Source organism: Acipenser ruthenus, chromosome 45, assembly GCF_902713425.1.
Source record: "Acipenser ruthenus chromosome 45, fAciRut3.2 maternal haplotype, whole genome shotgun sequence".
Taxonomy (NCBI): Eukaryota; Metazoa; Chordata; class Actinopteri; order Acipenseriformes; family Acipenseridae; genus Acipenser; species Acipenser ruthenus.
Window position 1 is genome coordinate 6,608,811 of NC_081233.1, and position 26,833 is coordinate 6,635,643.

At 40.2% G+C, this 26,833-nt stretch overlaps 1 protein-coding gene across 2 annotated transcripts in view; it reads left to right on the plus strand.

Moving 5' to 3' along the window:
• Window positions 1-26,833, plus strand: part of LOC117966955 (low-density lipoprotein receptor-related protein 1) — a 137,050-nt gene that overhangs the window by 32,087 nt on the left and 78,130 nt on the right. For both annotated transcript variants that reach the window (XM_059013235.1, XM_059013236.1), the window contains exons 3-6: window positions 4,135-4,272; window positions 11,030-11,149; window positions 11,848-11,976; window positions 12,764-13,027. In XM_059013235.1, the coding sequence (XP_058869218.1) occupies window positions 4,135-4,272; window positions 11,030-11,149; window positions 11,848-11,976; window positions 12,764-13,027 (651 nt within the window). The remainder of the gene's footprint in view (window positions 1-4,134; window positions 4,273-11,029; window positions 11,150-11,847; window positions 11,977-12,763; window positions 13,028-26,833) is intronic.

Sequence of the window (26,833 nt, forward strand, 5' to 3'; positions counted from 1 at the left end):
AAAATCTTTAATTGTGTTGTTAATCCACTGCTGTAACAAACGGGTATAAATGGCTTGGATAAAGCAATGAGAAATGTCCTCCAGTACAGAAGAGGAAGTCTCTGCCTCTACCTCAGCGCGCAGGCAGGCAGGCAGGCTGATGAAGTGTTCTCCCTGACAGCTAAGGAAAGAGCGCGAGGCAATCTTTCTCAATGAGCTGGTCTTGGATGCCGAATAGAGAACAGATTGTTTCCTGGAGAGCTGTGAAAGAACGGAAGGGCTGAGGACACTGGGGCGCATACAATACCAAAAGCACTTCCTTTTTATTTGGATGACCTAAACCCTTTTAAAGATTCGTTTTTATGGCCTGCAGCATCCTATCCTACCTCCAAAAAAAAAACCTGTTTACCACTGCATTTAAATTCACGCTATACCCCCTTGTGTGGCGTGTCCCATTTAAATCTATGTTGAATTTGAACATAGTCTAAAAGAAAATGCATTGCAGTGAAAGACAAATAGATTTGACTGGATTTTTTTCCAACCTTAATTTTGTCGTCAAGATGACTTCTAATGTGTAGATTTTAGAGCATATAATGTCATACACTCCTAGCCTCCAGTAAACATTTCATTTGGCTGTAATTCAATAAAACACCAATTACAAAAGCAGAAAAGATTGCTCTGCTGGTTAGGGCTCTGGACTCTTGATCGGAGGGTTGTGGGTTCAATCCCAGGTGGGGTACACTGCTGCTGTACCCTTGAGCAAGGTACTTTACCTAGATTGCTCCAGTAAAAACCCAACTGTATAAATGGGTAATTGTATGTAAAAATAGTGTGTAAAAAATAATGTAATTGTATGTAAAAAATAATGTGATATCTTGTAACAATTGTAAGTCGCCCTGGATAAGGGCGTCTGCTAAGAAATAAATAATAATAATAATAATGTAAGTTAATCTTCAACCAGTCCCCTGCCCTAATATTTGTCTATCAAGTATGTTTATTTAATACAATAGTTGTATAATAGTACTAATCTGTTAACTGACAGTTTTTTTTTGATAATATAATAAATAGTAGTTTGATTAAGCTTACATGTTATCTGAGTCATTAGGATGTAAAATGTACAACCATGTTACAGCTACTAAAATATGAGTCACAAATTACAAAGCAAGCAGTTTCCAAAAACAACTATGAGTAAGAGCTGAAATTGTATACAGAAATACAAAGTAATACCCTGTCTGTTAACTGTTTTATGTTTGGTTTATGAATGGATTTGAGTTTTAAAGCTAAGGAGCAGCTGTAAAAGATTGTATTGGCTGACTATTTCAACTTTGTAAATCGGTTTCTTATATCACTCTGTGATATAAGAAAATGCCTTGGGCACCAGTCATACTGTAGTACTGGAATTCACAATAGCAATTTGTGGTCAACACTTCTTTAAAATTTAAGAGGTGTTGACCAATAGTGTGTGTGTGTGTGTGTGTGTTTCCGTGTTTCCCCCCCCATCACTTGTGTGAAAAATGGTGTTAGTTATGATTTCATTATTTATACATAACAGTGATGCAGGTATTGGCATGCAGTATTTTCTTCCCTTTTCAGCATTTGGTTTAACCTTCCAAAAGGGAAAAAAAATGACACATAACTTGGATTCAGGTCTAAAGCCTGATTTCTTAGATGTTGATAAAAAACATAAGGAAAGATTGCGAGAGTATCCTGCCAGAAATTCAAAGACAAATCAAATCTGGTTTGGATAAACTACTCTCTCTTCTCCCTTCCCCCTTCCCTCTTCTGCCTTCCCCTTGGCTAATTCTCAAACAAGGCTTCCTTTCCACACCCCCCAGGGCGCCTCATCCTTTTGGAATATCTTCAGACACAAATATTTCAGCTAGGTGAAGATGGCTCGGGTCTCAATAGTCTAGTAGTGCCAACAATCCATATCAAAGTGCATCTACAGTGTAATACAGTGGATTCATATCTGCAGTATGTTTTTAGTGCAGACGTGTCAGTAGATATGACTTCTGTAAGAAGGGAGATATCTCATTACAAAGTCATATTGTGGCAGGGAAACAAGTCACGGCTATATGCCAAAATAACATCCAATGCATTCATTAACTGTGAATCTATTTCTTGACTCTGGAGACCAGTTTAGATATTCACTTTTAGCCTAGATAAGCAGATCCTAAATATTTTAGAAGTAATCAAAATAGCCTTCAAACATTGCAACAGGTTTATAATTAAGGACTTCGTGCCACCGACACTATTTAAAGTTCTTACTTGCTGAGATACATGAGCTGGAGGCCTCAATATACAAATTACAAATATCTATTTAACCAGGATAGAACCCCTGAGAGATCTATCTATCTATCTGTCTGTCTCTATCTATATCTCATTTACAAGGGGGTCCAAGCAATAGATGGCAGCAAGAAATAACACTGATAAAATTAATGGCAAAAAGAGACAAATCATTCAAACAGGACAAGACAGTTAAAACAGTCATACAAACAGTAATACAAAACAAAAGCATAAAAAAACAATTCAGTCTCCATGCCAATTTACATGATCCTGGTTTGGCAACCCTGATCAGATTACAGATATTTATGAATTCCAAAGATGAGATGCTTCATATACAAAGACTCTTGTACTAGCCTACAGATGCCTTGACCAGACTGCACCCAGCTACCTCCAGACCCTCATCTCTCCCTACACCCCCACTCGACCTCTCTGCTCCGCCTGCACTAGAAGACTAGCTCTACCTCCGCTACGCTCCCCTGCCTCCCGAGCCCGCTCCTTCTCCACCCTCGCTCCGCAGTGGTGGAATGACCTTCCTACAGATGTCAGGACTGCCCAGTCCCTGACCACATTCCGGCGCCTCCTTAAGACTCACCTCTTCAAACAGCACCTGTAGAACTCCTCTGTTTGTATCCTGGGACACTATCACCCTTCATGTAAATGTGCTTTATTTTGCTCTTATCTTCCCCCTATTTTACTGCATTTAATCCTGTACTTCAGAATACTGTAATCTGCCAAGTGTTTAACCTGTAGTACTTTGTATGTAATCATATCCTGATGTAACTATCACTATTTAATCATATCCTGATGTAACTATCACTATTATCTGCTGTATTATTGAATTGTGGTTTGTCACACTTGTACTTTGCTTGAACAAAAGTTATTGTATTTCTTGCTCTTATTGTATTACTTGTATTGTAACACTTGAAATGTATTTGCTTACGATTGTAAGTCGCCCTGGATAAGGGTGTCTGCTAAGAAATAAATAATAATAATAATAATACAAAGGCACGTTGGCCCATGTTAGATCTCAATTTGGGGATTTTAAATGTAGGCACATCATTTGATCTCGACACACAGGTGGAGTTACATGTCTCTAACTGAGATGTAAGGTAACTTAGGGCTGCTTTCCTGTGGGCTGATGTTTGTGAACCACAGTCAGTCTTCTAAAGCATCATCACCTTGCTTTAAAACACTCGGTACGAAAAAAACAAAGGCGAGCCGCCTACGTTAATGTGCTCAACAAAGAAACTGCAAACTTTATTTTAATTCATTTTCTTTCAGTAGCATTGCAAAGCTCTGCTGAGCTTAACTCCTTTTCCGTGCATGCATGTGCGAGTGTGTGTGTTGTTAAATGGGTCTGCAGATGTTTTTTTTTTGGAGGGGAGGAAGCCAAGACAAACAGTTTGCATTATTGCGTGGGCAGACAAGTAATGCGTTTGAGCACAGTCAATTCTGTTTTGTACTTTGTTCTGAAAGTAACTCCCAGTTTAAAACATGAATGCAGTTTGCAGGGCGCCCAACTCAAAACAATGTGATCTAAATGGAAAGGAATGTTACACTGGGGGTCCAAATTTAATTTACAGATGCTAAATAATGATAATTATAATGAAGTACCAGTTGTTGTTATTATGGTAAACCTGATTTTGTAGTTTTCTGTTTTGATGTTAATTAAAAAGCAAATTCCAGCATTGCCCAGGCATTCTTTCTGACTGGAGGGATGGTCTTATGCCAAGGTGTCTAATTTTTTTTCCTTTACGTTTTTCTCAGCCTCATGCACAGGGACATTGTGTGCGTTTTGAATGTTGTTTGTTCCTCTGCAGTACATTCATTCATTTGCCCTTTTTTTTTGTCTTGTTTCTCCTCTCGCAGGTCCCCACAGTCGGGTTTCCAAATGCCCTCCCAACGAGGTACAGTGCATCGGCACGGAGCTCTGCATCCACATGAGCAAGCTGTGCAACGGAGTGCCGGACTGTACAGATGGCTGGGACGAGGGCCCCCACTGTCGAGGTATGGGGGTCTCTATGGAGGGAGGCTACAGGAGGGGTTCATTTTGGGGGTTGGGGGGTTTGAGGATCAAAGAGCGAGTGAGACAGATTTAAATCAGCCAGGCCACGGTAACACTCATTAAAATCGGTATGCAGTCTGAACTACACAACTGCTACTCTTGGCTTCACATATCTTTCAATCTGTTTATTATTTCAGTATGCTTTTAAATACTTTCTTTGGAGACATTTGGGTTTGCTCAAATTCTCCCAGTACTTTGGAGCAGCATTTATACTGGGATTTTTAAGAAAAAAACAAAGACAGGGCAACTCCAAATTGAATAAGGGCTAAATGTTTTTTTACATAGTGCACAAATAATCTTAAGCCATTAAAAAGTAAGTAGCAGGATACCGAAGAATATAGCATTACACGTCCCCACGTGTTGCTACAACTGTTTAAATAATTAACCTGTAATTTCTTTTCATTGTTAACATCCTGACAACTTTTTACACTGAAACCTTTTGAAGTCTGTTTCAAAGCTGTTGTCAAAATGTCCGCTCTAGTGCACTGATCGTGTAAGGATTATTCCATGATGTGGTATGGAAAAGAAAAGCCAGAGCACTTGTTGTTTTATTTATTTATTTTAATCGCTCTTCCTGCTGTGATTTAGAGGACAGATCTCAAACCCCAGTGCACTAGAGCGTCCATTTTGAAAAGAGCTTTGAAACAGACTTTAAAGTTATAAGTGTAAAAAGTTGTCAGTATGTTAATAGTAAAAAGAAAAATTACAGGTACGTTTTTTAATGTTGTAGCAACACGTGGGGATGCATAACACTATTTTTTGGAACCCGGCTACTTTAAGTGTACTGGAAAACCCTGCAAATTTAAAATAAGTTTTATAAATGTAGTTTGTGATTGAAGCAAACCCCTTGATTGCTAGGGTTGAGAGTCATGGTTTAAAAGCCATCCCTTGTGGCGCGCTAATGCAGGGCTGGACCACAGGTAAACACACCTGTGCATTTGGGAATCTCCTTAGTAATCATGTACCTGGTGATAATTAGCAGTTACAAACAACGAACAGGAAACCGCCTTCAATTACCAGGAACCCAACTAGACGGTGAAGCAGAAATCAATGTTTACACTTGAGAAGTGAGCTCAAGAATGGCCCACCGTTTAACATTCTTTCTTCTGAAAGATCTACAATGTGTATTTTTGGACAGCACACATGAACTGCTTGTGTTTATTCAGCGCCGTGTCAGGGTTAAGATCATTGCATGATGGAGACTATAAAAGCCCCATTCACATTCCAAGAGATCTAGCTAGCGAGATAGTGCCTGTCAGTTGATCGGGATCATGGGGAAATCACATGCCGCTAATCTGTAGAATTACCAGACCTGGATAAGGAGAGGGAGGCAGAGGTGGGCAAGCATGGGACGCTTACCGGCAGGACGACCCGCTGCCAAGTGTCAACAAGGCCATGTCGCAACAAACTGTAAGCCAATCCAAACCAAGGAAACTACAATGAAATCAGGAGCACATTCCTCATTTATCTGATCACAGGGGAGCCAACAGCAGCTACTGTCGGGAACGTTGCTGCCACTAAACATCTTTTAATCCCCCGCTTTAGCAAAACCACTGGAGCCCCTCATGGTGTACAGCCACAGCCACACCCACCCATCTGTTCTGATCATCATCTGCACCATATATAGGTACTACTCAGTTCATAGAGTTCACATAATGGAGAACAGATCCTTAACATGGCTTTAATCCCAGGCCTTTTGTAGGTTATCCTGTATGCCTTTTTAATAATGCTGTGTGCTATTTCATCTCGGCTTGTACTACAGTTTGCTCGGAATGTAATAGTCATTGCAAGCAGAATTGGTACCGGAGGCTCTTGGATTGTAATAATGAGCTTTCAGAGCAGCTTTATTGTATCTAATACTGCGATAAGGCTCCGGATCACTTCCTGTAACTACATTAGCTCAGAATCTGGAAGGTTTTCATTTATGTGAGAAGTAGGTGTTAACCCTCACAAAACAAGCAATTGATCCTCCAAAAAGAAAGATTTAGGATTGTATAGATGTGGAGACTGAACTGCTCCCTCACCCCCTAAGAGAAAGGGTGTTCCCTCCAGTCCAGGGCAGGCTTAAGGCATGGAGACTGAACTGCTCCCTCACCCTCTAAGAGAAAGGGTGCTCCCTCCAGTCCAGGGCAGGCTTGAGTCATGGAGACTGAACTGCTCCCTCACCCCCTAAGAGAAAGGGTGCTCCCTCTAGTCCAGGGCAGGTTTCTCTGGTCTGATACTCAGTAGCATGCTTGGAAATCCCAGAGTGCACCACATACATATTCTCATTGACATGCTGAGAGCACAGGCAGTATGACCTCCAACCTCTTTTCTTTTTGCCCTCCTGGCTATGGCTGGTAGCCACTGTTCTCTCTCTCTCTCTCTCTCTTGCTTTTTCCTCTGCTCTGCGAGAGTAATGAGACTGCCTGCTAATCTGACATTTCACAGTGTGTGGAGATTACCAAGCAGAATGAGGCATTCTCCAGCCATCTCTCGCATCGCCAAGGCTGAACCGCCACAGCTAGTGGGATACATTTCTATGGGCCTGCATAGTTGATTCAGCGTTTTTAGTCTCAGGGCTCCAGACTGCCACTAAAATGGTCACAAATGTGACTACATGTTTTTGGCAACTGTTTTTTTGGGGTTAGGTGCCATTGGCGCCTCTTACTTAAAAAACGCTGCCTCTCCCTTTTAAAAAGCGAGCACTAAGTTACTGTTTTAGTATCACTTTAGTGTCCTAGCAAGTCGTTGCATTTTAAGCTTGCTTGTGAAGTGGCACCCAACAACTGGATTCAGCAAGCCTTTCTTTTTGGGTTTTTTTTTTACCTAGGAGCCATTGAAATACTGTACTACTATTATGGCTTCCGGTAGACTTTTGCGATATCATTTTGTAGTTCCTTTGATTAGGTGATGTTAAATAAAATAACTAAATTATGTTAATTTAAAACAAAAAAATGATCTCAACCCTAAAATTCTAGGTGATGCAATTACAGAAAGCTTTTTTGAGGTGCCTTCCCCCTGTCAATGAAGATGAAGTGACAGACAATAATGGAAAGGCTCTTCTTTCACTAGAAGTGTTTGGACAGTCTTTGAATCCGGTTTGCTGATGTTTGTTCAAGGTTAGTAGCACTTCCCTGGACCCCCTGATGAATCTGGGCTGGGTCCGTCAAACAAAGTCAAACAGATTCCTGGCTGAACTGTGACCTTTTCATTTCCGTGCCAGTAATATCTCGGATGGTTTTAGTATCACATTATAACACCATTTGAGGATGCACGTGTCTGTTTTGCAAAAGCTGTCTTGCACAGTTTATCTTCAGGTCATCTTTGGCATGAGCGGAGAAGTTAAGGTTGGATAGGGGTTGCTCTTGGCTGTGAAGCTGTAGGGTTTTTGTTTTGAGATTAAGAGCATTACAAAGAAAGGCGACCCAGCGGAAGGCAATTAATCACACAATGCACTGAACCCTATTAAACCCTATTAAGTTATGAGGAATTCACAGGTATCTTGATCTGGAGGGCCATTCATTTGGCAGTGATTGAGAGTGTAAACAAGGCTTTGTGATGAAGCAGCTGTCTGAAGCAAGGGGAAGGGGGCATGTGGAGGCAGGAAATCAAAAACAAACGGCATGACAGCAGTCTGGCATTCGAGTGAAACCTAGATGTAAATATTTGAAGAACAATCTTGATTTGATTGAACCCTTTCAGTCCTGGCTGGGACCTCAAGGGGGTCCGCCTTATCTTAGCACCGTTTTAAGATCTACAATTTAAAAAAAAAAAAAAAAAAAAGAATCTGTACTTCTTAAGTTTTGCATTCTTTAGCTTGACAAAAAAAGAAATCAGAACTGAAAGGGTTAAAAAGGATGACTAATTAACACTTTGCTTTTTTGCTGTCCGTAGCAAAATTCTTCATCTGATGTTTCATTGTTAAACGCAGACCATTTTGGCATCTTGTTCAAACCATGAAACCGCAATAGCGCGCAATCCATCTCTTGCATTCACTTTCTGCATTAAGTTTCAGGGAGATTAATGGCTTCCTGCTTTTGTTACATTAGTTTTAAGCAGGGTAATAACCTAGGCTTTAAAAAACATATCTTAACACATCTTTCATGCAAGTCTATTTAACCTGCTACCGCACTGTAGATTCACAATGCTGCAGCATTTAATATTAAACTAATTATTTGATTCTGGGCCCTGTAAATCAATCAGCAGATGGACTAGCACAGTTTCTTAAACGGAACGGACGCGCTGCAAACTAAAAAGCTAAAGCAGGGGTGGATGAGGTGGGCTCTTCCACTCCTTGTCTTTTGTTCCAACCCTTTTTTAAAATGGTTTTAATTTAACCAATTAAACCTCAATCCAAACCTGAAGTGATTTGGACTGATTTTCCAAAATCCTTTTAAAGTAACTTCTTGGATCCAATTGTAAAGCCCAAAAGCACATTTTTATAAAAATAAAACTTCCAAGACACTTCTCAGAACAAGAAATTAACTGCACTTTCCTGCTTTGTTTTTTTTTTCCAGTGTTAGTTTTATACTTTTACTGCAGGAATGGAAATAAAACTCCTATTGCATAGAAGTTTCACCCGTTCCAGGTTTTAATACAAGCTTGATTAGATACAGTGTACAGGTAACAATATTAAATTCATAGTAAAACCAGGAATGGATCAAACTGCTATGCAATGGGAGTATTATTTCCATCCCTGTACTATTCATTTTTGTTCCTCTCATAAAATATGTATTTCTTTTTCACTTCAAAAAAGTGCTCCTTGACTTCCAAGAAAACACAGCTTCCACTCTGCTGTCTTCACATTTACAGAGTTGACTCAAATCAGGAATTCATTGCTTTGTTTTCTCTCTCTCGCTCTGTTTAAAATGGTCTTTCGATCGCACACGGACTCTGCTCTGAGAAACTTACCTCCCAGTAGTCTGTGATATTCTAATTAGCTCCTTCTTAGGGTTTAAATATTTATAAAGAGCACTCGATCCTCAGGGAGCATTGTGCTCAGTGCGATCTGTTTTGTTCTCAAATGCTTGGAGTCTTGTCAGATAGAACCAGGATTATCTTTATGTTTAGATGTGCCTGATGTCTGGCTTTGGGTTTTCTTTTTAGATATTGTGACCCTCAATTATTTATCCTCATTTTGCCCATAGTTATATCTTGAAGAGCTTCCAATTGTGTTGAAACTTGATATCGGCCAGGGTCGTCCAATCTCGGTCCTGGAGGCCATTTTATTCCACTGCAGGCTTAACCATTAAAATGAGACCATTAACTACTTAAGGGTCCAAATAATTAAGAACCGGTCCGGAACAAAGTCCAGGACTGGAAGGGCCAACTTTGGCCACCCCTGGTATAGATGTTCCTTAGTCTACAGAGTTGTCATTGTGACCTATCATGACGTTTGAGGTGCTACAGTGCCTTATAATATCTGAATTTAAAAATTATCCATCCATCGAAAAATGTACTCCTTCATGTACCGTGAATCTGAATCTGAAGTCCAGTCTGCCTCTCTATATAAAAGTAGAGTAGGTGGTCACAGGATCAACTGATTTGAATGGAACGAGGAAAGCCATTTGATACCGGCAGTTAGGATTCTCCAAACAACTGAACCCAGAACTACTCGGCATGATTTAAAAACACCATAAATACTAATGATAATTTAAAAAAAGAACAGCATTTAAAATGGTCTTTGAAGAGACTTTACTCTGTAACGTTTCATATATTGTTTCTATGCGGGATCACTCTGTGGCAAGTATGAAAACTCTTGCTCCAACCTTCAAAAGGAATGAGGGTATATATGTGTCAATTGAGCTTAGAAATCAATACAGACATATAGAAAATCATATAAACCTAGAAAAACTATGTTTCCATCAGGGGCTCATAATAACATCACAGTTAAATGCCTGGAAGCTTTTTTTTAGTAGAACTACCTAGTTTTTTAAATAAAAAGTCCCTCGGTCTTTTCTCACTTTCGCCCAAGCCTAAACGCAGGCTGTCTGGGAAGAAGAGTTGTGAGTTTGTCTTGGCTGGGGAACTGCGTTCGGTCTCTGAAATGGATTTGATATGGGCTCCAGTGTTTGCCTCCAGTTACTCTGCTCAGCTGTGCTCAACAAAGGACTCTTTGTGCACTGGAGTATGCTTAGCTTTGTATAATGAGGACCCTTCACCGCAAAAAAACACAACTCTCGTCCCAACCGCTAAACCCAATTCATTATGCGCTAATTGATCAATCGGACTCCTTGTCAAGATTTTTTCTTTCATAGGTCAACACACACAAAAAACAAACAAATAAATAAAATAAATAACTGACAGCTACTGCTGCAGGCCTCCAGGACACCCTTGCACATGAGATCTCTATAGATTCTCTCTTCAGAATCAAAAAATACAGGGATGGAAATAAGACTCCTGTTGCATAGCAGTTTCACCATTCCAGGTTTTACTGCAAGCTTGATTAGTCACAGTGTACAGGCAACAAGCTCAGGTGTGTCTTGGTAAACTCATAGCAAAATCAGGAAAGGATCGAACTGCTGTGCACCAGGAGTCTTATTTCCATCCCTGCAGAGCCTGATATGGATATACTATGATGGTCATAAAATAAATGCTTGTTGAGTATTTACATCCCTGACTTACAAGACTGAATTGGACTTGAATGTGCAACGTCGCTGCAGGTCTCCACCGATATACTGAAATAACTTTGCCCCATGCTTCCCCCTCTCTATCCAGCTCTTGCCTCAAACTGCACACACTTCGGCTGTGAATACAACTGCTCCCTGACGGTGAACGGACCGGAATGTTACTGCAGAAATGCACACGAGCTGGCAGAGGATGGCAAGGCCTGTAAAGGTGAGTGCGTTCTGTCAAGGTGTGGTTAGAATAAAACAATTCATGACTAGAGGCTGGCCTCACAGATCTTGACACTACCAAAATATTACCTTTACAGTAATCCAAGATTTCTTTGAAGCCAGACGTAGATCTATTTTGGTAGACCTAGTGTGACTTCTCTGCAGAATGTAATAAGGTAGAAACAAGTTAAACAAACTGAATGCAATGCTACCTTTTGAACTGGTAAAGTCTGGAGACCAAAATGCACTAACATATTTGATTAGTAATCAGGATGTAGTGTCATCTTATCTACAGGAATAAAAGCTATTGATGCATAACTTTCATACTGAGAATAATGCGTTTTGGAATTTGTAATTGGTAAGTTTTTTGATCTGACCTCCAGGCTGCTGTTTGAATGGTTTTACACCTTGATGCAGAAAGCTTCACCTGCAATACATGAACTCAAACTAACATGTGCTTGCCCTGCTGCCTTCAGTTGGTAACGCAGCAATGTCAAATGCCTGATTTTCTCCCACTGAATTCAAGACTGTTCAATGATAAAGAAGCTGGTGCAATCTTAAACTCTCTTTCAGCTCTTGCACTTGCAGCTTAAAATATCTCAGATTGAACACTTGCAGTGTTGGCACTCAACACAACATGAATGAAATACTGGTACGACACTGGCTGAATTCAACTGATCCCTGTTTGTCTCCGCTCAGATTTCAACGAGTGCACAGTTTATGGGACCTGCAGCCAGACCTGTGTGAACACTGAGGGGTCGTACACCTGCAGCTGTGTGGAGGGCTATCTGCTGCAGCCAGATAACAAGTCGTGCAAAGCCAAAAACGGTAACTTCCCCTTTTACTTCCTCTCCGAATGGCCGAATGGTCTCCATTTCCCAAGCCTTTATGTTATTACCTTGTGTTCTTATTTTATGTTTTATTCCATAACACTTCTGGAATTGTCATCTCCTCTTTTGATGAATAGACATACATGTATGGCCAAAAGTTTTCTATCACCCTTTAGAATGAACTAATTTTGCTTCATAAAGTCGATTGAAACCTGCTGAATAATGGTACATTAACATATTAAATTATATACTGCTTTGTAGTTTTCTATAGAAGAACATAAGAAAGTTTACAAACGAGAGGAGGCCATTCGGCCCATCTTGCTCGTTTGGTTGTTAGTAGCTTATTGATCCCAGAATCTCATCAAGCAGCTTCTTGAAGGATCCCAGGGTGTCAGCTTCAACAACATTACTGGGGAGTTACTTAATGAAAAACTGACAAATGGAAAAATATGACATTTCGAAATCTAACATGAAATTGTGTATTACTATTATGGCTTCTGGTAGACTTTTGTGATACTATTTTGTAGTTTCTTTGATTACATGATGTTAAATAAAATATCTAAATTATGTTCATATCTATTTTTTTTTAATTGTCTCAATCTTAAATTTCTAGGTGATGTAAAACTTTTGGCATTAGCTGTAGAGTTTATGCCAGCTGATTGATTTTTCTTACAGTGATGAGGACAGGTTTGACGGACAGGATGTGCATGCAAACCCTAACCCAGGGCTGGCGCTGCTCTCTGGTACTGCCCTTGTTTTTCACGCCCTTTTCTGTTGCTTTGCAGAGCCGGTGGACAGACTGCCTGTGCTGCTCATTGCAAACTCCCAGAACATCCTGGCTACCTCTCTGAGCGGCACGCCAGTACCCAACCTCACCCCCACCAGCACCAAGCAGACCACGGCCATGGACTTCAACTACGCTGAGGAGACAGTGTGCTGGATCCACGTGGGAGACAGCGCCTCCAGCACCGTCCTCAAGTGCTCCAGGATCCCCAACCTGAAGGCTTTCGCAGAGGAGCGGCTCATCAACATCTCTCTCAGCCTGCACCGTGAGTCCATAGACACACAATCCCCTCACCCACTTTTATGATCCCTGCATAATGAAGTGGCATAGACATTCTTTACAGAACCAGGGCTGGGGGACGCAGTTGGAATTTCAGTGGAGTCAGTTCCTTCACAGAGGATAGGAGAAACTTCTTTACACAGAGTGGTGGAGGTATGGGATAGGTTACCTAGCTATGTTGCTGAGGCTGAGTCATTGGGATCCTAGATTACCCAGCCACGAGGAAATGGACGTTCACTGATGGGCAGAATGGCCTCTTGTTTGTTAATTATAGCCATAGCTTAGAGAGGCAATTTCTAACATTTAAAAGAACTGCTATAACAGACAGAAAAGTACAAATGGACTGCTTGCAAAACACTGTTAACCACCCATTAACCAGTTAAGATAATGTGTCAGTTACAGATTACATTGGTGGCAGGCCCAATTTGACACTGGATCGAGATCTTAAGAGTACAGAAACAATTAAAGTAGAAGCATTCATTTCTAAGATAATGGGTTAAAAACTTCTTTGAACTGGATTTTGCTGTGAACTAGAGACAGAGGACTCCTTTTAAAAGAAAAGCATTTCTTGGAAAGCAATATATTGTACGACAAAGGTTTCACAGAGCTTTGTCTGTTAACTGTTTTAACATCTGTACACAAGGGGTAGTCAATAGCAATAAAGCACAACAAAGAAAGATGTATGCATTGTATATTTATACATTGCTGAGATTTTGATGAATCCAGTGGTTTGGTATTTGTGGCTTTGGGCTATCTGTGTTGAGGGAGTTCACCCCAAAGCTGAAACAACATAAGTGAAGCGCCTGTGGGTTGTCACCATTCATCAGTATGGTCCCATGGGACATCCAGAGTCAGGCACACCCTTGAAAGATAAAGCACAATGAATGCTATTCTCACAGTTAGCGATTCAGTTATATTTAAGGTTTTTTCAAGACTGTTTATTTGCTATCATTATAGCAGAAACATTTCTCTCTCTTTTTGTTGTCAGAAGAAGAGGCTAGGTGGTTGAAAAAGAAACAGGAAGAAATATATTCCATTCTGAATGACAGCATATTTTCCACTAAGCTTTGGCCTTGATAGCAGTTTCCCCGAAAGCCAGATGTTTTATGTTTTTTGTCCTTTAGTCGAGTTAAAAGTATGCAAGTGAAAAGAAACAAAAAGCAGTGAGACTTCTGTTTGATTTGTACGCCTAGAATAAACCAACAATGCAATGAAAATTAATACATTCACTGTACAGCCACATATTACTGCAGTTAAGCAAAAACACGCTTTAACACGGGATTTACAGGCGATTTGATTTCTGATTTGATTGCTGATTTTATAGCATGTGTGTGATCGTCGGTGTCGTGTAATCTGCTCATTTTATTTCAAGTACATGCTTGTGCTTGATTACATGTTTGCTTTGCTCATTTTGTGTTCTTTTTGAAAAAAAGTTGCTCAACACCCCCCTGGCAATGAAACACAAACCAAAAAACAAACCAAAAAAAATGAAATCCTTCCAATTTAAGGGAATTTTAACTTAAAATCCCCTTTCTATCTTTTCAGCACTTTGTTCTATTGAAGATTTTTAGTTACTTTCATGTGTACTGTACTGCAATTTGGAAACAAAAAGAAGGGAAAGAGTGGAATTAATTGGAGTTCTTTTTAAATCATAAATGGTATTGATAAAGCCAACCCGAAGACACTACTCAGATGTGCTGATGTTATGAAACAGGGTTTGTTTTTCAATCCTTTGCAAGGGCGCTGATAGTGTTTACATTCCTCAGAAAGTGTGCTAACCACAGGAGGCAAAACATTCCCCTATTTACTGCTTTTGGAAACCTGATAGAGGATTTACAAGCGCTGTGATTATCCACTGTAACAAGCCTTAACCAAAGCAAATTAAACTGTTGCTCTCGTCAAGTGAAATGCTCAGCCTGTGTCGTCTGCTATGGAATGAATCTATTATTTAGCAGTTGAAAGTTGTGGCGAGAGTCTGCTTGTTGATAGTCTTCCTCAGCGAGAATGTTTGTATAATGAGGAGATTTACAGACTCTTTGAGGTTAAGTTATAGCACTGCCCAAGTCTAGCGGAGCCTATCAGAAGACCTAATTAACGGGCTTGCTTATTAGTGATTTTTAAAAACTGTTTCTTCTCCAAACTAATTCTATAACCAAGGATTAAAACGTCTTCTTGCCTTGTTTACTCAAGTCCGAAGATTTTTTTTTTAAGGAAATTCCATTCATTTCTCTTGGGGTGGGGTGGTGGGGGGTGGCGTTTTTAAAGTTCCTATGCTAGTCGCATGGACCCAATCGACAGGAGGCCCATTAAATACATCATTAGGTATGCACAAGTCAGAACTATGAGTGCTCGGGGTATTTGGAGTAGGAAATTATGAAATTGAGTAGTGTTGGAAACTGGAGATCTTTTAATGCTCGTCACTGCCCTGAACCGGCATTCTGTGGCAAGGAAATTGATAGACTGGATCCATGTTACAGATCCCTCGGCCTTGTCTTTAGCATTGGACATGGTGGCACTCCACAAAGCATGCTGGCATTTAACCCTGCATGCTGCATGCAAACTACTACATGCTTTCAATTACTTTGCATGCCATTACTTTTCCCTGAGGTACACTAAGAATAGACAGACCCAGCAAAGGTTTGATAAATACACAGCCCTGTTATTAGCATACATTTACATCTCTGGTACAAGGATTATTTAAGCAAGCAAAGGCATTGTCGTTTTTTCGCACTAATGACGGTTCATTCTGGATATTGTTGGAGTCTATGTGGTCTTCTATTTCTGTTTTGATGTTCGTGCATTTTAGTCTGTTGCACGTCTCAGTAGATGCAAATCCTGCTTGGAAAGAAATACAGAGATTGATAACGCAGCCAGCAGGCACATTGAAAGCAGGAAATCAAATTTTAATGAATGAGGTATGCAATTGGAACCTGCTGTTTTAAGGGAGTAGACGTAATAGTTTTTAAGTTGTGTGAACAGCAGCAAAACCCATCAATTTCAGACACATGGACGCAAAAACAAACCACATTTAATGCATCTAACGTTATTAGAATTAGGTAATTCTGGGGTAATGGGGTTAGTATCTTCGCAGTCGGAAATTAATGCATTGAAAATTTGTCAAAAGGAAATTGCACATATCAGTCTCCACACATTACATTCTAGCTGTCGGTGATACATTAATTATGCATCAGTATTCACTGGTTCAAGGTGGTAATTTTGAGAGGTTTTTTTTTTTTTTTTTATGAGTCACAATAATTGCAGCGGTGGGGGATAATCAGACCTTGGATGCATAATTTGTTATGTACTTTTTTCATCTTCGCTTGTCTAACCGCAAGGTGCTAATGGTAGGAATTGTGTTGCTCCAGTTTCTGTGCCTGTCCATGTTGAATTTCTGCTGCTGCTTCTTTTCTCTTTAGCTTGCTCTCCTGTCCGTTTAAGTGGGGTGGGGAGTCGGAATTGAAACAGAATTGAAATGATTTAAGTGTGCTCCACAGTGCGGGACTTATTGCTATAGGTTTAACTCTTAATCCTGGAAGCCTGTGCAGTTAGTATTGTATTATTTTTATATTCTTGGCCACAACATTAGCTGCATACGTTGTTTGTCATTTCATAATCCAATGCGCGTGTGATCATCTGTGTTACAATTTCTGTTTTTGATAATTTACAACTCACCCCTGTCTATACAACACTCAATAAGTGGAATCTTTAGAAATACAAAAATGAACTGTCAATGTGAAAATTCACTGACACAAAGGTCAACGATAATCAACGTTTTCATTACTTAAGAAAAAAACAATTTTACTAGGAGTGTTTGTTTTAATATTTCTAAGGATTGCAATTCGTCCGCATGGAATACGTTGTTTAAATGCTGGGTACTATAGGTCACTGCTGTTGCTCTGGGCAATTGTCGCGACAAAAGTAAACTCACAAATGACTCAGCTAGTTCTTGTAATTGCTGGATAAATGACAAACTTTCTCCAGCAAAGAGACCCACATTGGAATAAAGATATTTCCACCACTAGTTGTTTCTCCTGGGGTGGCCCTCGTGCGATAGACTGTGCTGCTTGTAGGGGTGTCTCCCTGCCTGCCTCCCTGCCTGCCTGCCTGCCTGCCTGCCTGCCTGCCTGCCTGCCTGCCCTGTGTGTTGTCAGGTTACTGTGTCCTTGGCAGAACTCCAGAAATTCGAATCCAAATGTTTTTTTGGCAACATTTTTTTTCCATTTTTTGCTGTTACTGTAACTGTTACCATGTTTTTTGCATTCCTGCATTAATAAAACCAACAGAAAGGGCTCCTCATTTAGATCTGGAATATGAGCACATGCTTCCGGAAAAAAGAGACCCCTTAATCCGTCAAAGAATGTCTATCCCAGTCTGAAAATCTGCTTTGAATGATGCACCTTACCAGCGGCAATTGAACAAAACTCCTCGTATTTGTAGTGGGATTATAAAAGTTTTGCAGCTTAGGCATTTATAGGTTTAAGAAACAAGGGTCTTTTTTTATTACTCCTTTTAGGGTATTTAATGGCCACAGCTTGCGTTTCTGTAACGTCAGTACTTTTTAAAGCAAGAACACATTATATATTGCTCGCTTATTTATAAAAAATAAACCATTTGGCAATGCAGACACATCATTAAACTGTACACAGCTGGATGCAAAACTAACATGAACCTAGCACCCTGTCCTAAATAAATGCCTTATAGTGTAGCTGCATGATCGACGCCTGTTTATTCATGCTGTGATGAGTGTGATCAGATCAGAGCAGGTTCACCACCTGGGCAATTCAAAAATACCTTTTTTCCATGCACCACTCAACCCAGGTTGAAAACCCTGCTGCCCTGATACTGCGTTTCCATGTTAGTTTAGTCAACCCGCATTGGCTGCCAATCCAAGCTGCTCGGATTTTGTTTTGGACCCTTTCCCAAAGCGGGCCAAAGCGGGATGGGTGGAAGTACATCACAACGCTGACCAATCATGTGACGAGGTTTCTCAGTGCTTTTAATATTCTCGAACCGTTTTTTAAAATAACAAAAATCTCCAAAACATTGTTAGGATTATCGGAAGCAAAGCAATATCGTCCATCCTTAAGTTTTTTAAACTAATGAATGTGACCTTTGCCCCAAGGCTTGCTGGGAAAGAACCGCCAACATCTGTCTTTTCACTCAACTCCGGTAGACTATCAGTGGGGGTTCAGGAGGAATGCGGGAGAACCCGGGAGAACCCGGATGAGCTTGGATTGGCCGTCAGTACGTGCTCATGGAAATGATGTATAATATTCCAAACCCAGGAAAGTCCTGAAACCCATCACTGGGTGCAGCACCGATGTGAGTTTCAAGCCCTGTCGATGCATTTAGTCATTTTAATGTTGGCTCTGATCTGGATTGGAAGCTCTGTTTAAAACATCATTAACTTTGTAGTTTTAATTATTTTCTGTATTGGAAATTGTCTGAGAGAGCGACAAGGTGAACTTTTTTCATTTAGCACAGACATGTGTTTATTTTCAGCGAATGGAAAATCTAGTTTGATGTGGAGAGCACATCATTTTTAGCCCTGCTTCATTCAGTCCCTACAGAACCCCAGAAATGGAGTTTAAAATAATGCTGGTTATTAAAGAACACCTTTTGGTCAGCTTGGTACGGTCTCACAAGTAATCACATTAAGTGATCATGTGCTGTAAAGAACAGGAGATTCATCACAGAATAAGCAACACGTTTCTGCCTGAAAGTGCATTTGCTGCATTGTTCGGTGCTAATCTCGCTCTCTGTTTAAACCCCATTGAAATTTAAAGGGTGTCTTAATCACACGGCACTTTCAGTAACTGCTAAATGGAGAAACTCAAAGCAATGTCAAAACAGACAGAATAAATGAATAACGAGTAGCAAAGCCACATATTTAAATCCTGCATTTGAGTAAATATGATTCCAAAAGTGTCCGAGAACATAATGGATCTTGACATTGTAAGGTCTATTACAGGATATCTTAGTGTAACCTTTTTTGATTGCATTTCAAATAGTCATGCTATCGCGATGCAAGTTATACTCCCTGTTTGTGTCTAAACCAATTGGAAGTTTGATGGCTTGATCTTCTGCTCAGTATCACAACACTATTTTAAAATACATCTGAGCTGTGTGAACCATGTTCTCTGGCAGACATCAGGACAGGACGACCTGCTCCAAACACACACTTATGTTTGCAGAAATGCACACTTTTAATTGAAAACACATGTGTCTCGGACAGCACTCAAATCGGTGATTGAATGTTGCTGTACAGGGAAACTAATGCAGGGTCATAAACCAGGAGAATTTAATGGCTGTTCCTGTCAGGAAAGAGCCTGGAAAATACGTCCTTTTTAAAGGTTAGAATGAGTTGTATTGTCACTTGGCCATTTATCAGACAAGACCAGCCCCGGTTGATCATACTGTGTATAACCAAGGCCATGCAAATATTTTCGGGTTTCTATGATAAAGAAGTGAAAATTGTTAGTCTACAGCTATGGTCAACAGTTTTGCATCACCTAGAATTTTAGGATTGAGATATACTGTATTCCTTCGAATTTAAGATGCCTTAGAATTTAAGACGCAGCCCAAATTTCCCACTCTCAATTTGAGGAAAAAATAAAACCTCAAAATAAATATGCATTTACAAAGATACAGACTCAATTATGCATATGGAGGCAGTTTGTGACAGTCTGCTATCACACAGCATGATTCGAGATCGCGCAGTAATGTTTTGGTTCGTCTTTTCTCGGCAGTCAGTCACAGTCTTTTGTTGGCGATTTTAATACACGCATCGCTGTACTGTACTGCTACTGTAGACAGGGTGACCAGACGTCCCAATAAAATTGGGATCGTACCGATATTAGGGGCTTTGTCCCGCGTCCCGATTTGAGGTACTGTTGGGACGCCATTTGTCCCGATTTTTAGAGTAAAAGTTGAAAACCCAGGCGTAAAATGTGACATTTTTATTTTCTCGTTAGGACATTTCGTATACGTGGCTGCTGTACTGTCTCGCAGTGCAACAGCATTACGGGCTTAGGGCAAGTACAGCTGTGAAAAGGGGAAGCGAAGCTGGAAAATGAAGTCTCTCTTTTTCACTTCAATGCTCAACCTGAAGACATTACACGCTGTTGTTGTGCTTGTGTGTTTATAATGTGGATCTGCAGCGGCCACGCGAAACTCCCCTCTCTACAGATTAATCGAGTATCTTGTTAAATAGAATATCTTTGCTTAACGTTCAATTTCTGCAAGTGTGTCACATGATACTTTTTTCCTGTTTGTATACTCTTAGTAAATGAATGGTACAACCAAAAATATGTTTTAAAACAAACAGCGTTTAATTTAACAACAGTTTATAGAACGGCATAAACATTATGCATAGACAGATGTGATCGCACTGTTGTTTTTCCAAAGCTGGTAAAGGATTTACTCATGAGTAAGGGCAGTACATGTGCTTATTAGAGTTACTGTATCCTATTTACAGCGCATCTACTCAAACAACATGGTTGTAATAAAGCCCCCATAAATTACCCCTATCACGTAATTACGTGATCATTTGTTAACACATATTTACATGATAATTCCCTATCACGAAATTACGTGATAGTCATCACGTAATTACGTGATATTATCATTTTTTATGTAGAAGCAAAAAAAGGTTAATATATGAACATCATTTAGGTATTTTATTTAACGTCATGTAATCAAACTACAAAATTATATCGCAAAAGTCTACTGGAAGCCATAATAGTAGTACAGTATTTCATGTTAGATTTCGAAATGTCACATTTTTCAATTTGTCAGATTTTCATTAAGTATATGGAAAACTACAAAGCAGTATGTAATTCAATATGTATATGTACATTTGATATGGCAGGCAGTCAGTAAGGGGCAATCAATCTATACGTTGATGTAAATGCTGCTCTCAATAAAGCCTTCTTGCAGGTAGCCAAGGCAATACCCATAGTTAGTTGCCCTTCCAAAAATTTCAAACCCAATTTGAAATGTGAGGTTTGGTAAAAGAAACATTTTTGTATCGGTTGATGCAAAAAGTCAGAAACAGTTCCCAGAAACCACAGACTGCAGCCAGTTATCTTTTTAGTTCCCAAAAAGAAAGAATGAAAGAAAGAAAGAAAGAAATATATGGTTTTAATTTGTTTTAGTGTTTGTGGGGGAGGGCAGTACTTGGCATCCTGACAGTTTCCATTTGCTAGAGACGGAGAGAGAAACATTTATCAAGCCAAGAACTCAGGGGGAAAAAAAAAAAAGCATTACTTGGAAGAACATGCTGCGTGATTGCTGGATGACAGCTACCGTGTGTTACACACTATTTCTGCTAATCAGTGCCTTCAGACTTTGGAACGAGCAACTGGAATCCTTTTTAAATCCACTTGGGAATTTACTATTCTGCTTTTTTTACGATTCAAATATTGCTGCACAGCCAGGTCTTCATTTCAAAATCCGCAAAATATTTGCTCTATGAAAGAAGTAAAAGGCTGTGGTTACCTTTGGTATACAGTAAAATTTGACCCCCCCCCCCCCCCCCCCCCAATTTGTGATCAGTGGCACTGTGTGCAATGAGACCAACTTCTCAGTTCCTGTAATGCGAATCCTCTATCTTTTCTAGCAGAAGACAGAGGTTGACTGTATATATTAACGTGCATTCAGCAAAATGGAAGGCCTGCTTCCAGTAGAAGAATAGCACCAACACTAGACGGTACCAAATACCAGAGTAATGGTGGCGATTAACAATTGTTTAAAGAGAAGGGGGTTATCATGAAAGAGACTGCCAAAAGAAAAGGGATTCCAGCTGTGAAAATAGACAAAGTAGCAAAGGCGTACTGCCCTGCATTATCCAGCTGCTCTGAGCTTCCCAAAGCCCCATCGCTCTCCAAATAAACTCGCGGCCATAGCTCTGAACTGAATAATGGCTGTATTGTTGAAGGTGGTGGTTGAGGGGGTGGGGTGTGTGCTTATATGGATTATCCTGCATGTTGCTTTCATACACGGAAAATGATTAACATGCCTTAAAATCCCAGAGGATCAGGATGCACATATTTCAGTATGAAGTGGCTCTAATTTTATTTCCTTTTCGCTTTTAAAAGAGAGCAGTCAGCTCTTCTGTTGCTGGACAGTGCTCAAGGTGGCTCAGCGGGGTGGTAATGCAGTTCAAGAAGCTCGGGTTTGATTTTAGAGATCGGTGAAGGTGTGCCCTTGGAAAGGGAGCTGTATAATCATAGATAAGTAATTCACTTTTAGAAGTATTTGTCAGCAGGTATTAACTAGATCAAAACACACATTTTTATTGCCGGTCCAAGGCCGTAAACTGAAAATGGAAAATATGTTGCAAAACTAGCAAATGCACCTGTTTCGTCACGTGAACGTGACCTTTCATTAAACCTAACTTGAACTACCGCTGTGGAAACTGGAATATGTATTTCTTTGTCAGAGTTTAATCATAGATAACACCTTGCCCAGGAGTACAATCCCACAAGTCACTGCAGAGCTGAAGCATTTCTAAGGAAAGTTAAAAAAAATTATCAAAAGGAAAAAATGGTGGTTTTATTCCATTTAATTAAAACCTAACCACTTCAAATGTCTTAAAGGTAATTATTCAGAAAATACAAGTTTGGGCACGCCCCTAGTAGATAGTATTTGAGGGTGGAGTGAGGGAGTAAATTTGGTGTTTGCCTATACTAGACCAAGAAGTTTATTTAGCTTTAGATTTCCAGCCAAAAGCCACGAGTCCTCCAATAGTGACCTAGATCTGTCTGTCCATGCATTTGTCCATCTGTGATACAGCATGTAGCTGGACAACTCATGATATAGAGCATGTTCATCAGCTATTTCATCATACTGATGGCTCTACATGAAGGGGAGGTGTCTGTTACTGACATAATTCTTATCCAATCAATACATGCTGGAATAATTGATTACCTGCCAGGAGGGTCCTGGCTACTGAAGAGGTATAACTATTTACTCTTAAGTAGCTCAGAACAGATTTACCATGGTCCTGATTTCGCTGGTAACAACACCCAACAAGCTACACAGAAGCAGCAACTAGGAGTGTCAGATTACATTCGTATAAGAACCAGTGTCTCTAAAATTAGAGTCCCAGGAAATGTGTCGATGTGGTTGTGAAATAAAACACTGTTTGCAGCAAAACTTGCTCAATTGCTTAATACCGTCCTCTCCCTTGTGCTTCATTACATTTGTTTTCATACATTGGGTCATTATTTGGTGCCGTCTTGTGATAGTGAGTCAGCCGAGTGGCCACACTCCAGAATTCACATCCTCTCTCTCTCTACACACACACACACACACAATCTGTCACTTTTCAGGCTTGCAGAAATGTTTCCCAGCTACATTTACGAACCTCCTTCGCCAAGCATGTAAAAAAAAAAAAAAAAAAAAAAAAGTTTGACTATTGGCTTTTTAAATACAGAACGTATTGCTAGCAGAAGAGTAATGACCACTGCTGGTTCCACCTTGTCAAGCAGTTTGAGCCTTTCCAGGTTTTACCGTGAACTTAATTAGTCACGCTACTCTGACAAGCGTGTGTTCCGTTGTATCGTTTGTTGATATGGGTCGCTTTACTATTGCACAGCGTCAGCCATTCCTTCCTTACCAATAGAGATGTTATGAGTGGAACTCCATTTTTTACTTTTGTAAATGAGGAGGTATGAATAGTGGCCCATCCAGTTTGGTCAAACCCACACTAATCATCTAAAGTATGGGGGATGCAACCATGGCTATTTCAGTGCATTCCATTGCAGGGCTTTTGAGTGAACCAGCTTCTTAATTATTTGCTTGACACCTTCTGAAAATGTAATGGTGTCATCAGGGTACCTGGTTGGACCTTGCAGTGGGATGGAACGAAAGTGTCAAGGTTACCAACCCTGGATCTAAAGCTGAGGGAACACCGAGACAGTTTTTCAGCAACAGTGGCTTGAAACCTGGTTCCGGGAGACTGGGAGACAGAGTTTGAGGCAACGTTGCTGCATCAAACCCCAAGTCCACCCTGGTGTGCCATGCAGTAGCCTGAAACCAAGTTCTAATCCACAAAGTGGTATCGTGTTCCCTCAGCTTAAGATCTCCATCAAGTATAATTCTGATGACCTTCCATGATTTTAAAAAAAAATAATGCATCGCTGTTCAACTGGTAACTGATTTTGCTCATTACCAGGCCCCTCTCTGTATATTAACCTTAACCACAAACCAAGTCAGGTGAACAACTGCTTTGGCTAATGCCGTTACCCACGTTTATAGCAATATTGAAAGTATTATCTAAAAGGCTTTACCTCGTAATATATGATTGTGAATGAATAAATAAGGTCAACAGCTTCTGTTTAGATAAATAAATGAAACATCTATAATACAGGTGTGACAGGATAGCGCTGTGGGCACAGGTGTTAGTTCCCAGGAAACAGAGCAATTTAAGCACTAGAGTGCACATTTAATAAACACAAATACAAAGAAAAAGGGCCAAAATAAAAGGTTAAACAAAACAAAACTTACTGTAGGCTGGGCATCCGCCTTCGCTATACGTACACAGACACACCTCAAAACACTCCCCAACCTTCACCAGACAAAGCGTTTCTCCTTCCTTTTATACATGTGCCCACTCCCCAATTAGCACCAATGACCTAATTGGGGAATGGCCACACCTGTGATTTCTGATAGAGGTGTATTTAACCCCATCACTGCCAACCTTACATTCCCCCACACACACTATTTACAGCAGCAGGTGTACTGTTTTGTGATTTGTACCCAATTTGCTTAACAGTTGGATTAGATGTGGCAATGTCTGTGTTTGATTTCCAGTAAAGGGAGCTTACAGAGGGATTGGTGAACTCTGTTAACCCCAAGTGATATTCTGTCGCAATCGAAATCATTTGAGTGAATCAGACTTTTTTTTTTTTTTTAAACAAATAAAATTGGATGTGTTGCAACTAGCCTTTTCCTGGAACATTTTTTTTTCTTGGGCAGCCTTCACACAAAAAAAAAACAAACTAAAAACTAAATTGAATTGATTGTTTGAATTAAAATGTAACATTTCTGTCTAACGCCATTCTGATGACATCAACCCTAGCATTTTCTGGTTAAAAACATATATATATATATATATATATATATATATATATATATATATATATATATATATATATATATATATATATATATAAATAAAATTTATAATAAAGCGGTCTACTTACTTTTATGAAAATTCACTTGTTTGAACCCCTGGGGGGCTGTAGTCTGATTGTGGGGTGTGCTATAAACATCAGCTCATTTTAAGAGGTGAAGCTACATTTATTTTCTTTTTTTTGTAAAACTCAATGCTTTTAAAATGCACACACAAAAAAACCTAAACCAGTGTCTGAAAAAGAAATGGATGGCTTTCTCAAAGACATGTGCTTTGAATGCTGTACGGGTCTTGGAGGGTAAATCCTACACCAATGTGGCTCCACATAGTCCACACTGCTCACTAAACCTTCCTGCTTCTGCAGCCAACGTGGAAGTCACAGGAATACAGTTTATAGATTGAAACAAGTACATACAGCACAGGGTTCGATTTTGATTCTTGAGTAATGCACCTCCCAGCTCTCCTAACCTGCTTTAATGAACTGTTTTAAACAGGAAGCCAGCATGCCGTACCGCTTGAGAACTGTCAGTTTACAGCAGTGACGCTGTCAGTCAGCACATTATTAACAGCTCCTTTGTACCATTAACCTCCAATATATACAGCCGCTTTGCTGCCAGGTTGTTTGTCTGTTTTACAGTAATTGGCTTCCCTACCACTTTACTACTTTAAAAGGCAAGCAAAACGTCCCTTGGCGTAAGTCTTCAACAGCAGCATATTACCAAGTGATTGAAATGCTCCCTCAACCCTTGAAGGATGTATGATGGAGACTAAACTGTTTCCACCCCTCCCAGTGAGAAAAGGTGCTCCCTCCAGTCCAGGGCAGGCTTGAAGCATGGAGACTGAACTGCTCCCTCACCCCTGAAGAGAAAGGGTGCTCCCTCCAGTCCAGGGCAGGCTTGAAGCATGGAGACTGAACTGCTCCCTCACCCCTGAAGAGAAAGGGTGCTCCCTCCAGTCCAGGGCAGGCTTGAGGCATGGAGACTGAACTGCTCCCTCACCCTCTAAGAGAAAGGGTGCTCCCTCCAGTCCAGGGCAGGCTTGAGGCATGGAGACTGAACTGCTCCCTCACCCCCTTAGAGAAAGGGTGCTCCCTCTAGTCCAGGGCAGGCTTGAGGCATGGAGACTGAACTGCTCCCTCATCCCCCTTTGGTTTTCTGGGCAGTTTTAAGAACACATTAACTCATTAGCTTGACAAACAGACTATTGACTCGTACACATAAGAGATTGTTATGAGCTTTTTAAGTATGTGGTGATAAAGTAGCCGTCAGTGTCTCTGTGGGATAATTCCTGCTAATCACTTAAATTGGCTTCGATCTACAATTCTAATTGTTCCCTGCAGATGGAGACAAGGGGCCGTTCCTCCAGCGTTCTCAATTAAGCAACTTTCTCGAGCAGCTCCTTTTTCAAATTGAAAAATGACAACGCATAGATATTTTCAAAGTGCTACCATTCACCCTTCTCTTTTAATAAGAGGTTTGAAAATCAGATGCGGAAAGAGTAAAGAAATTATTTGAATCTGTAAGCGAAAAGAAAATTATAGTAGACATTTTTCAATTTGAATGTGACATTAATATCTGTCGTTGTCTAAGCACTACTGCAGAGGCATTCAGACATGCCGTGAGTTCAAGGCGCGTTTAATATTGTTCTGATGGG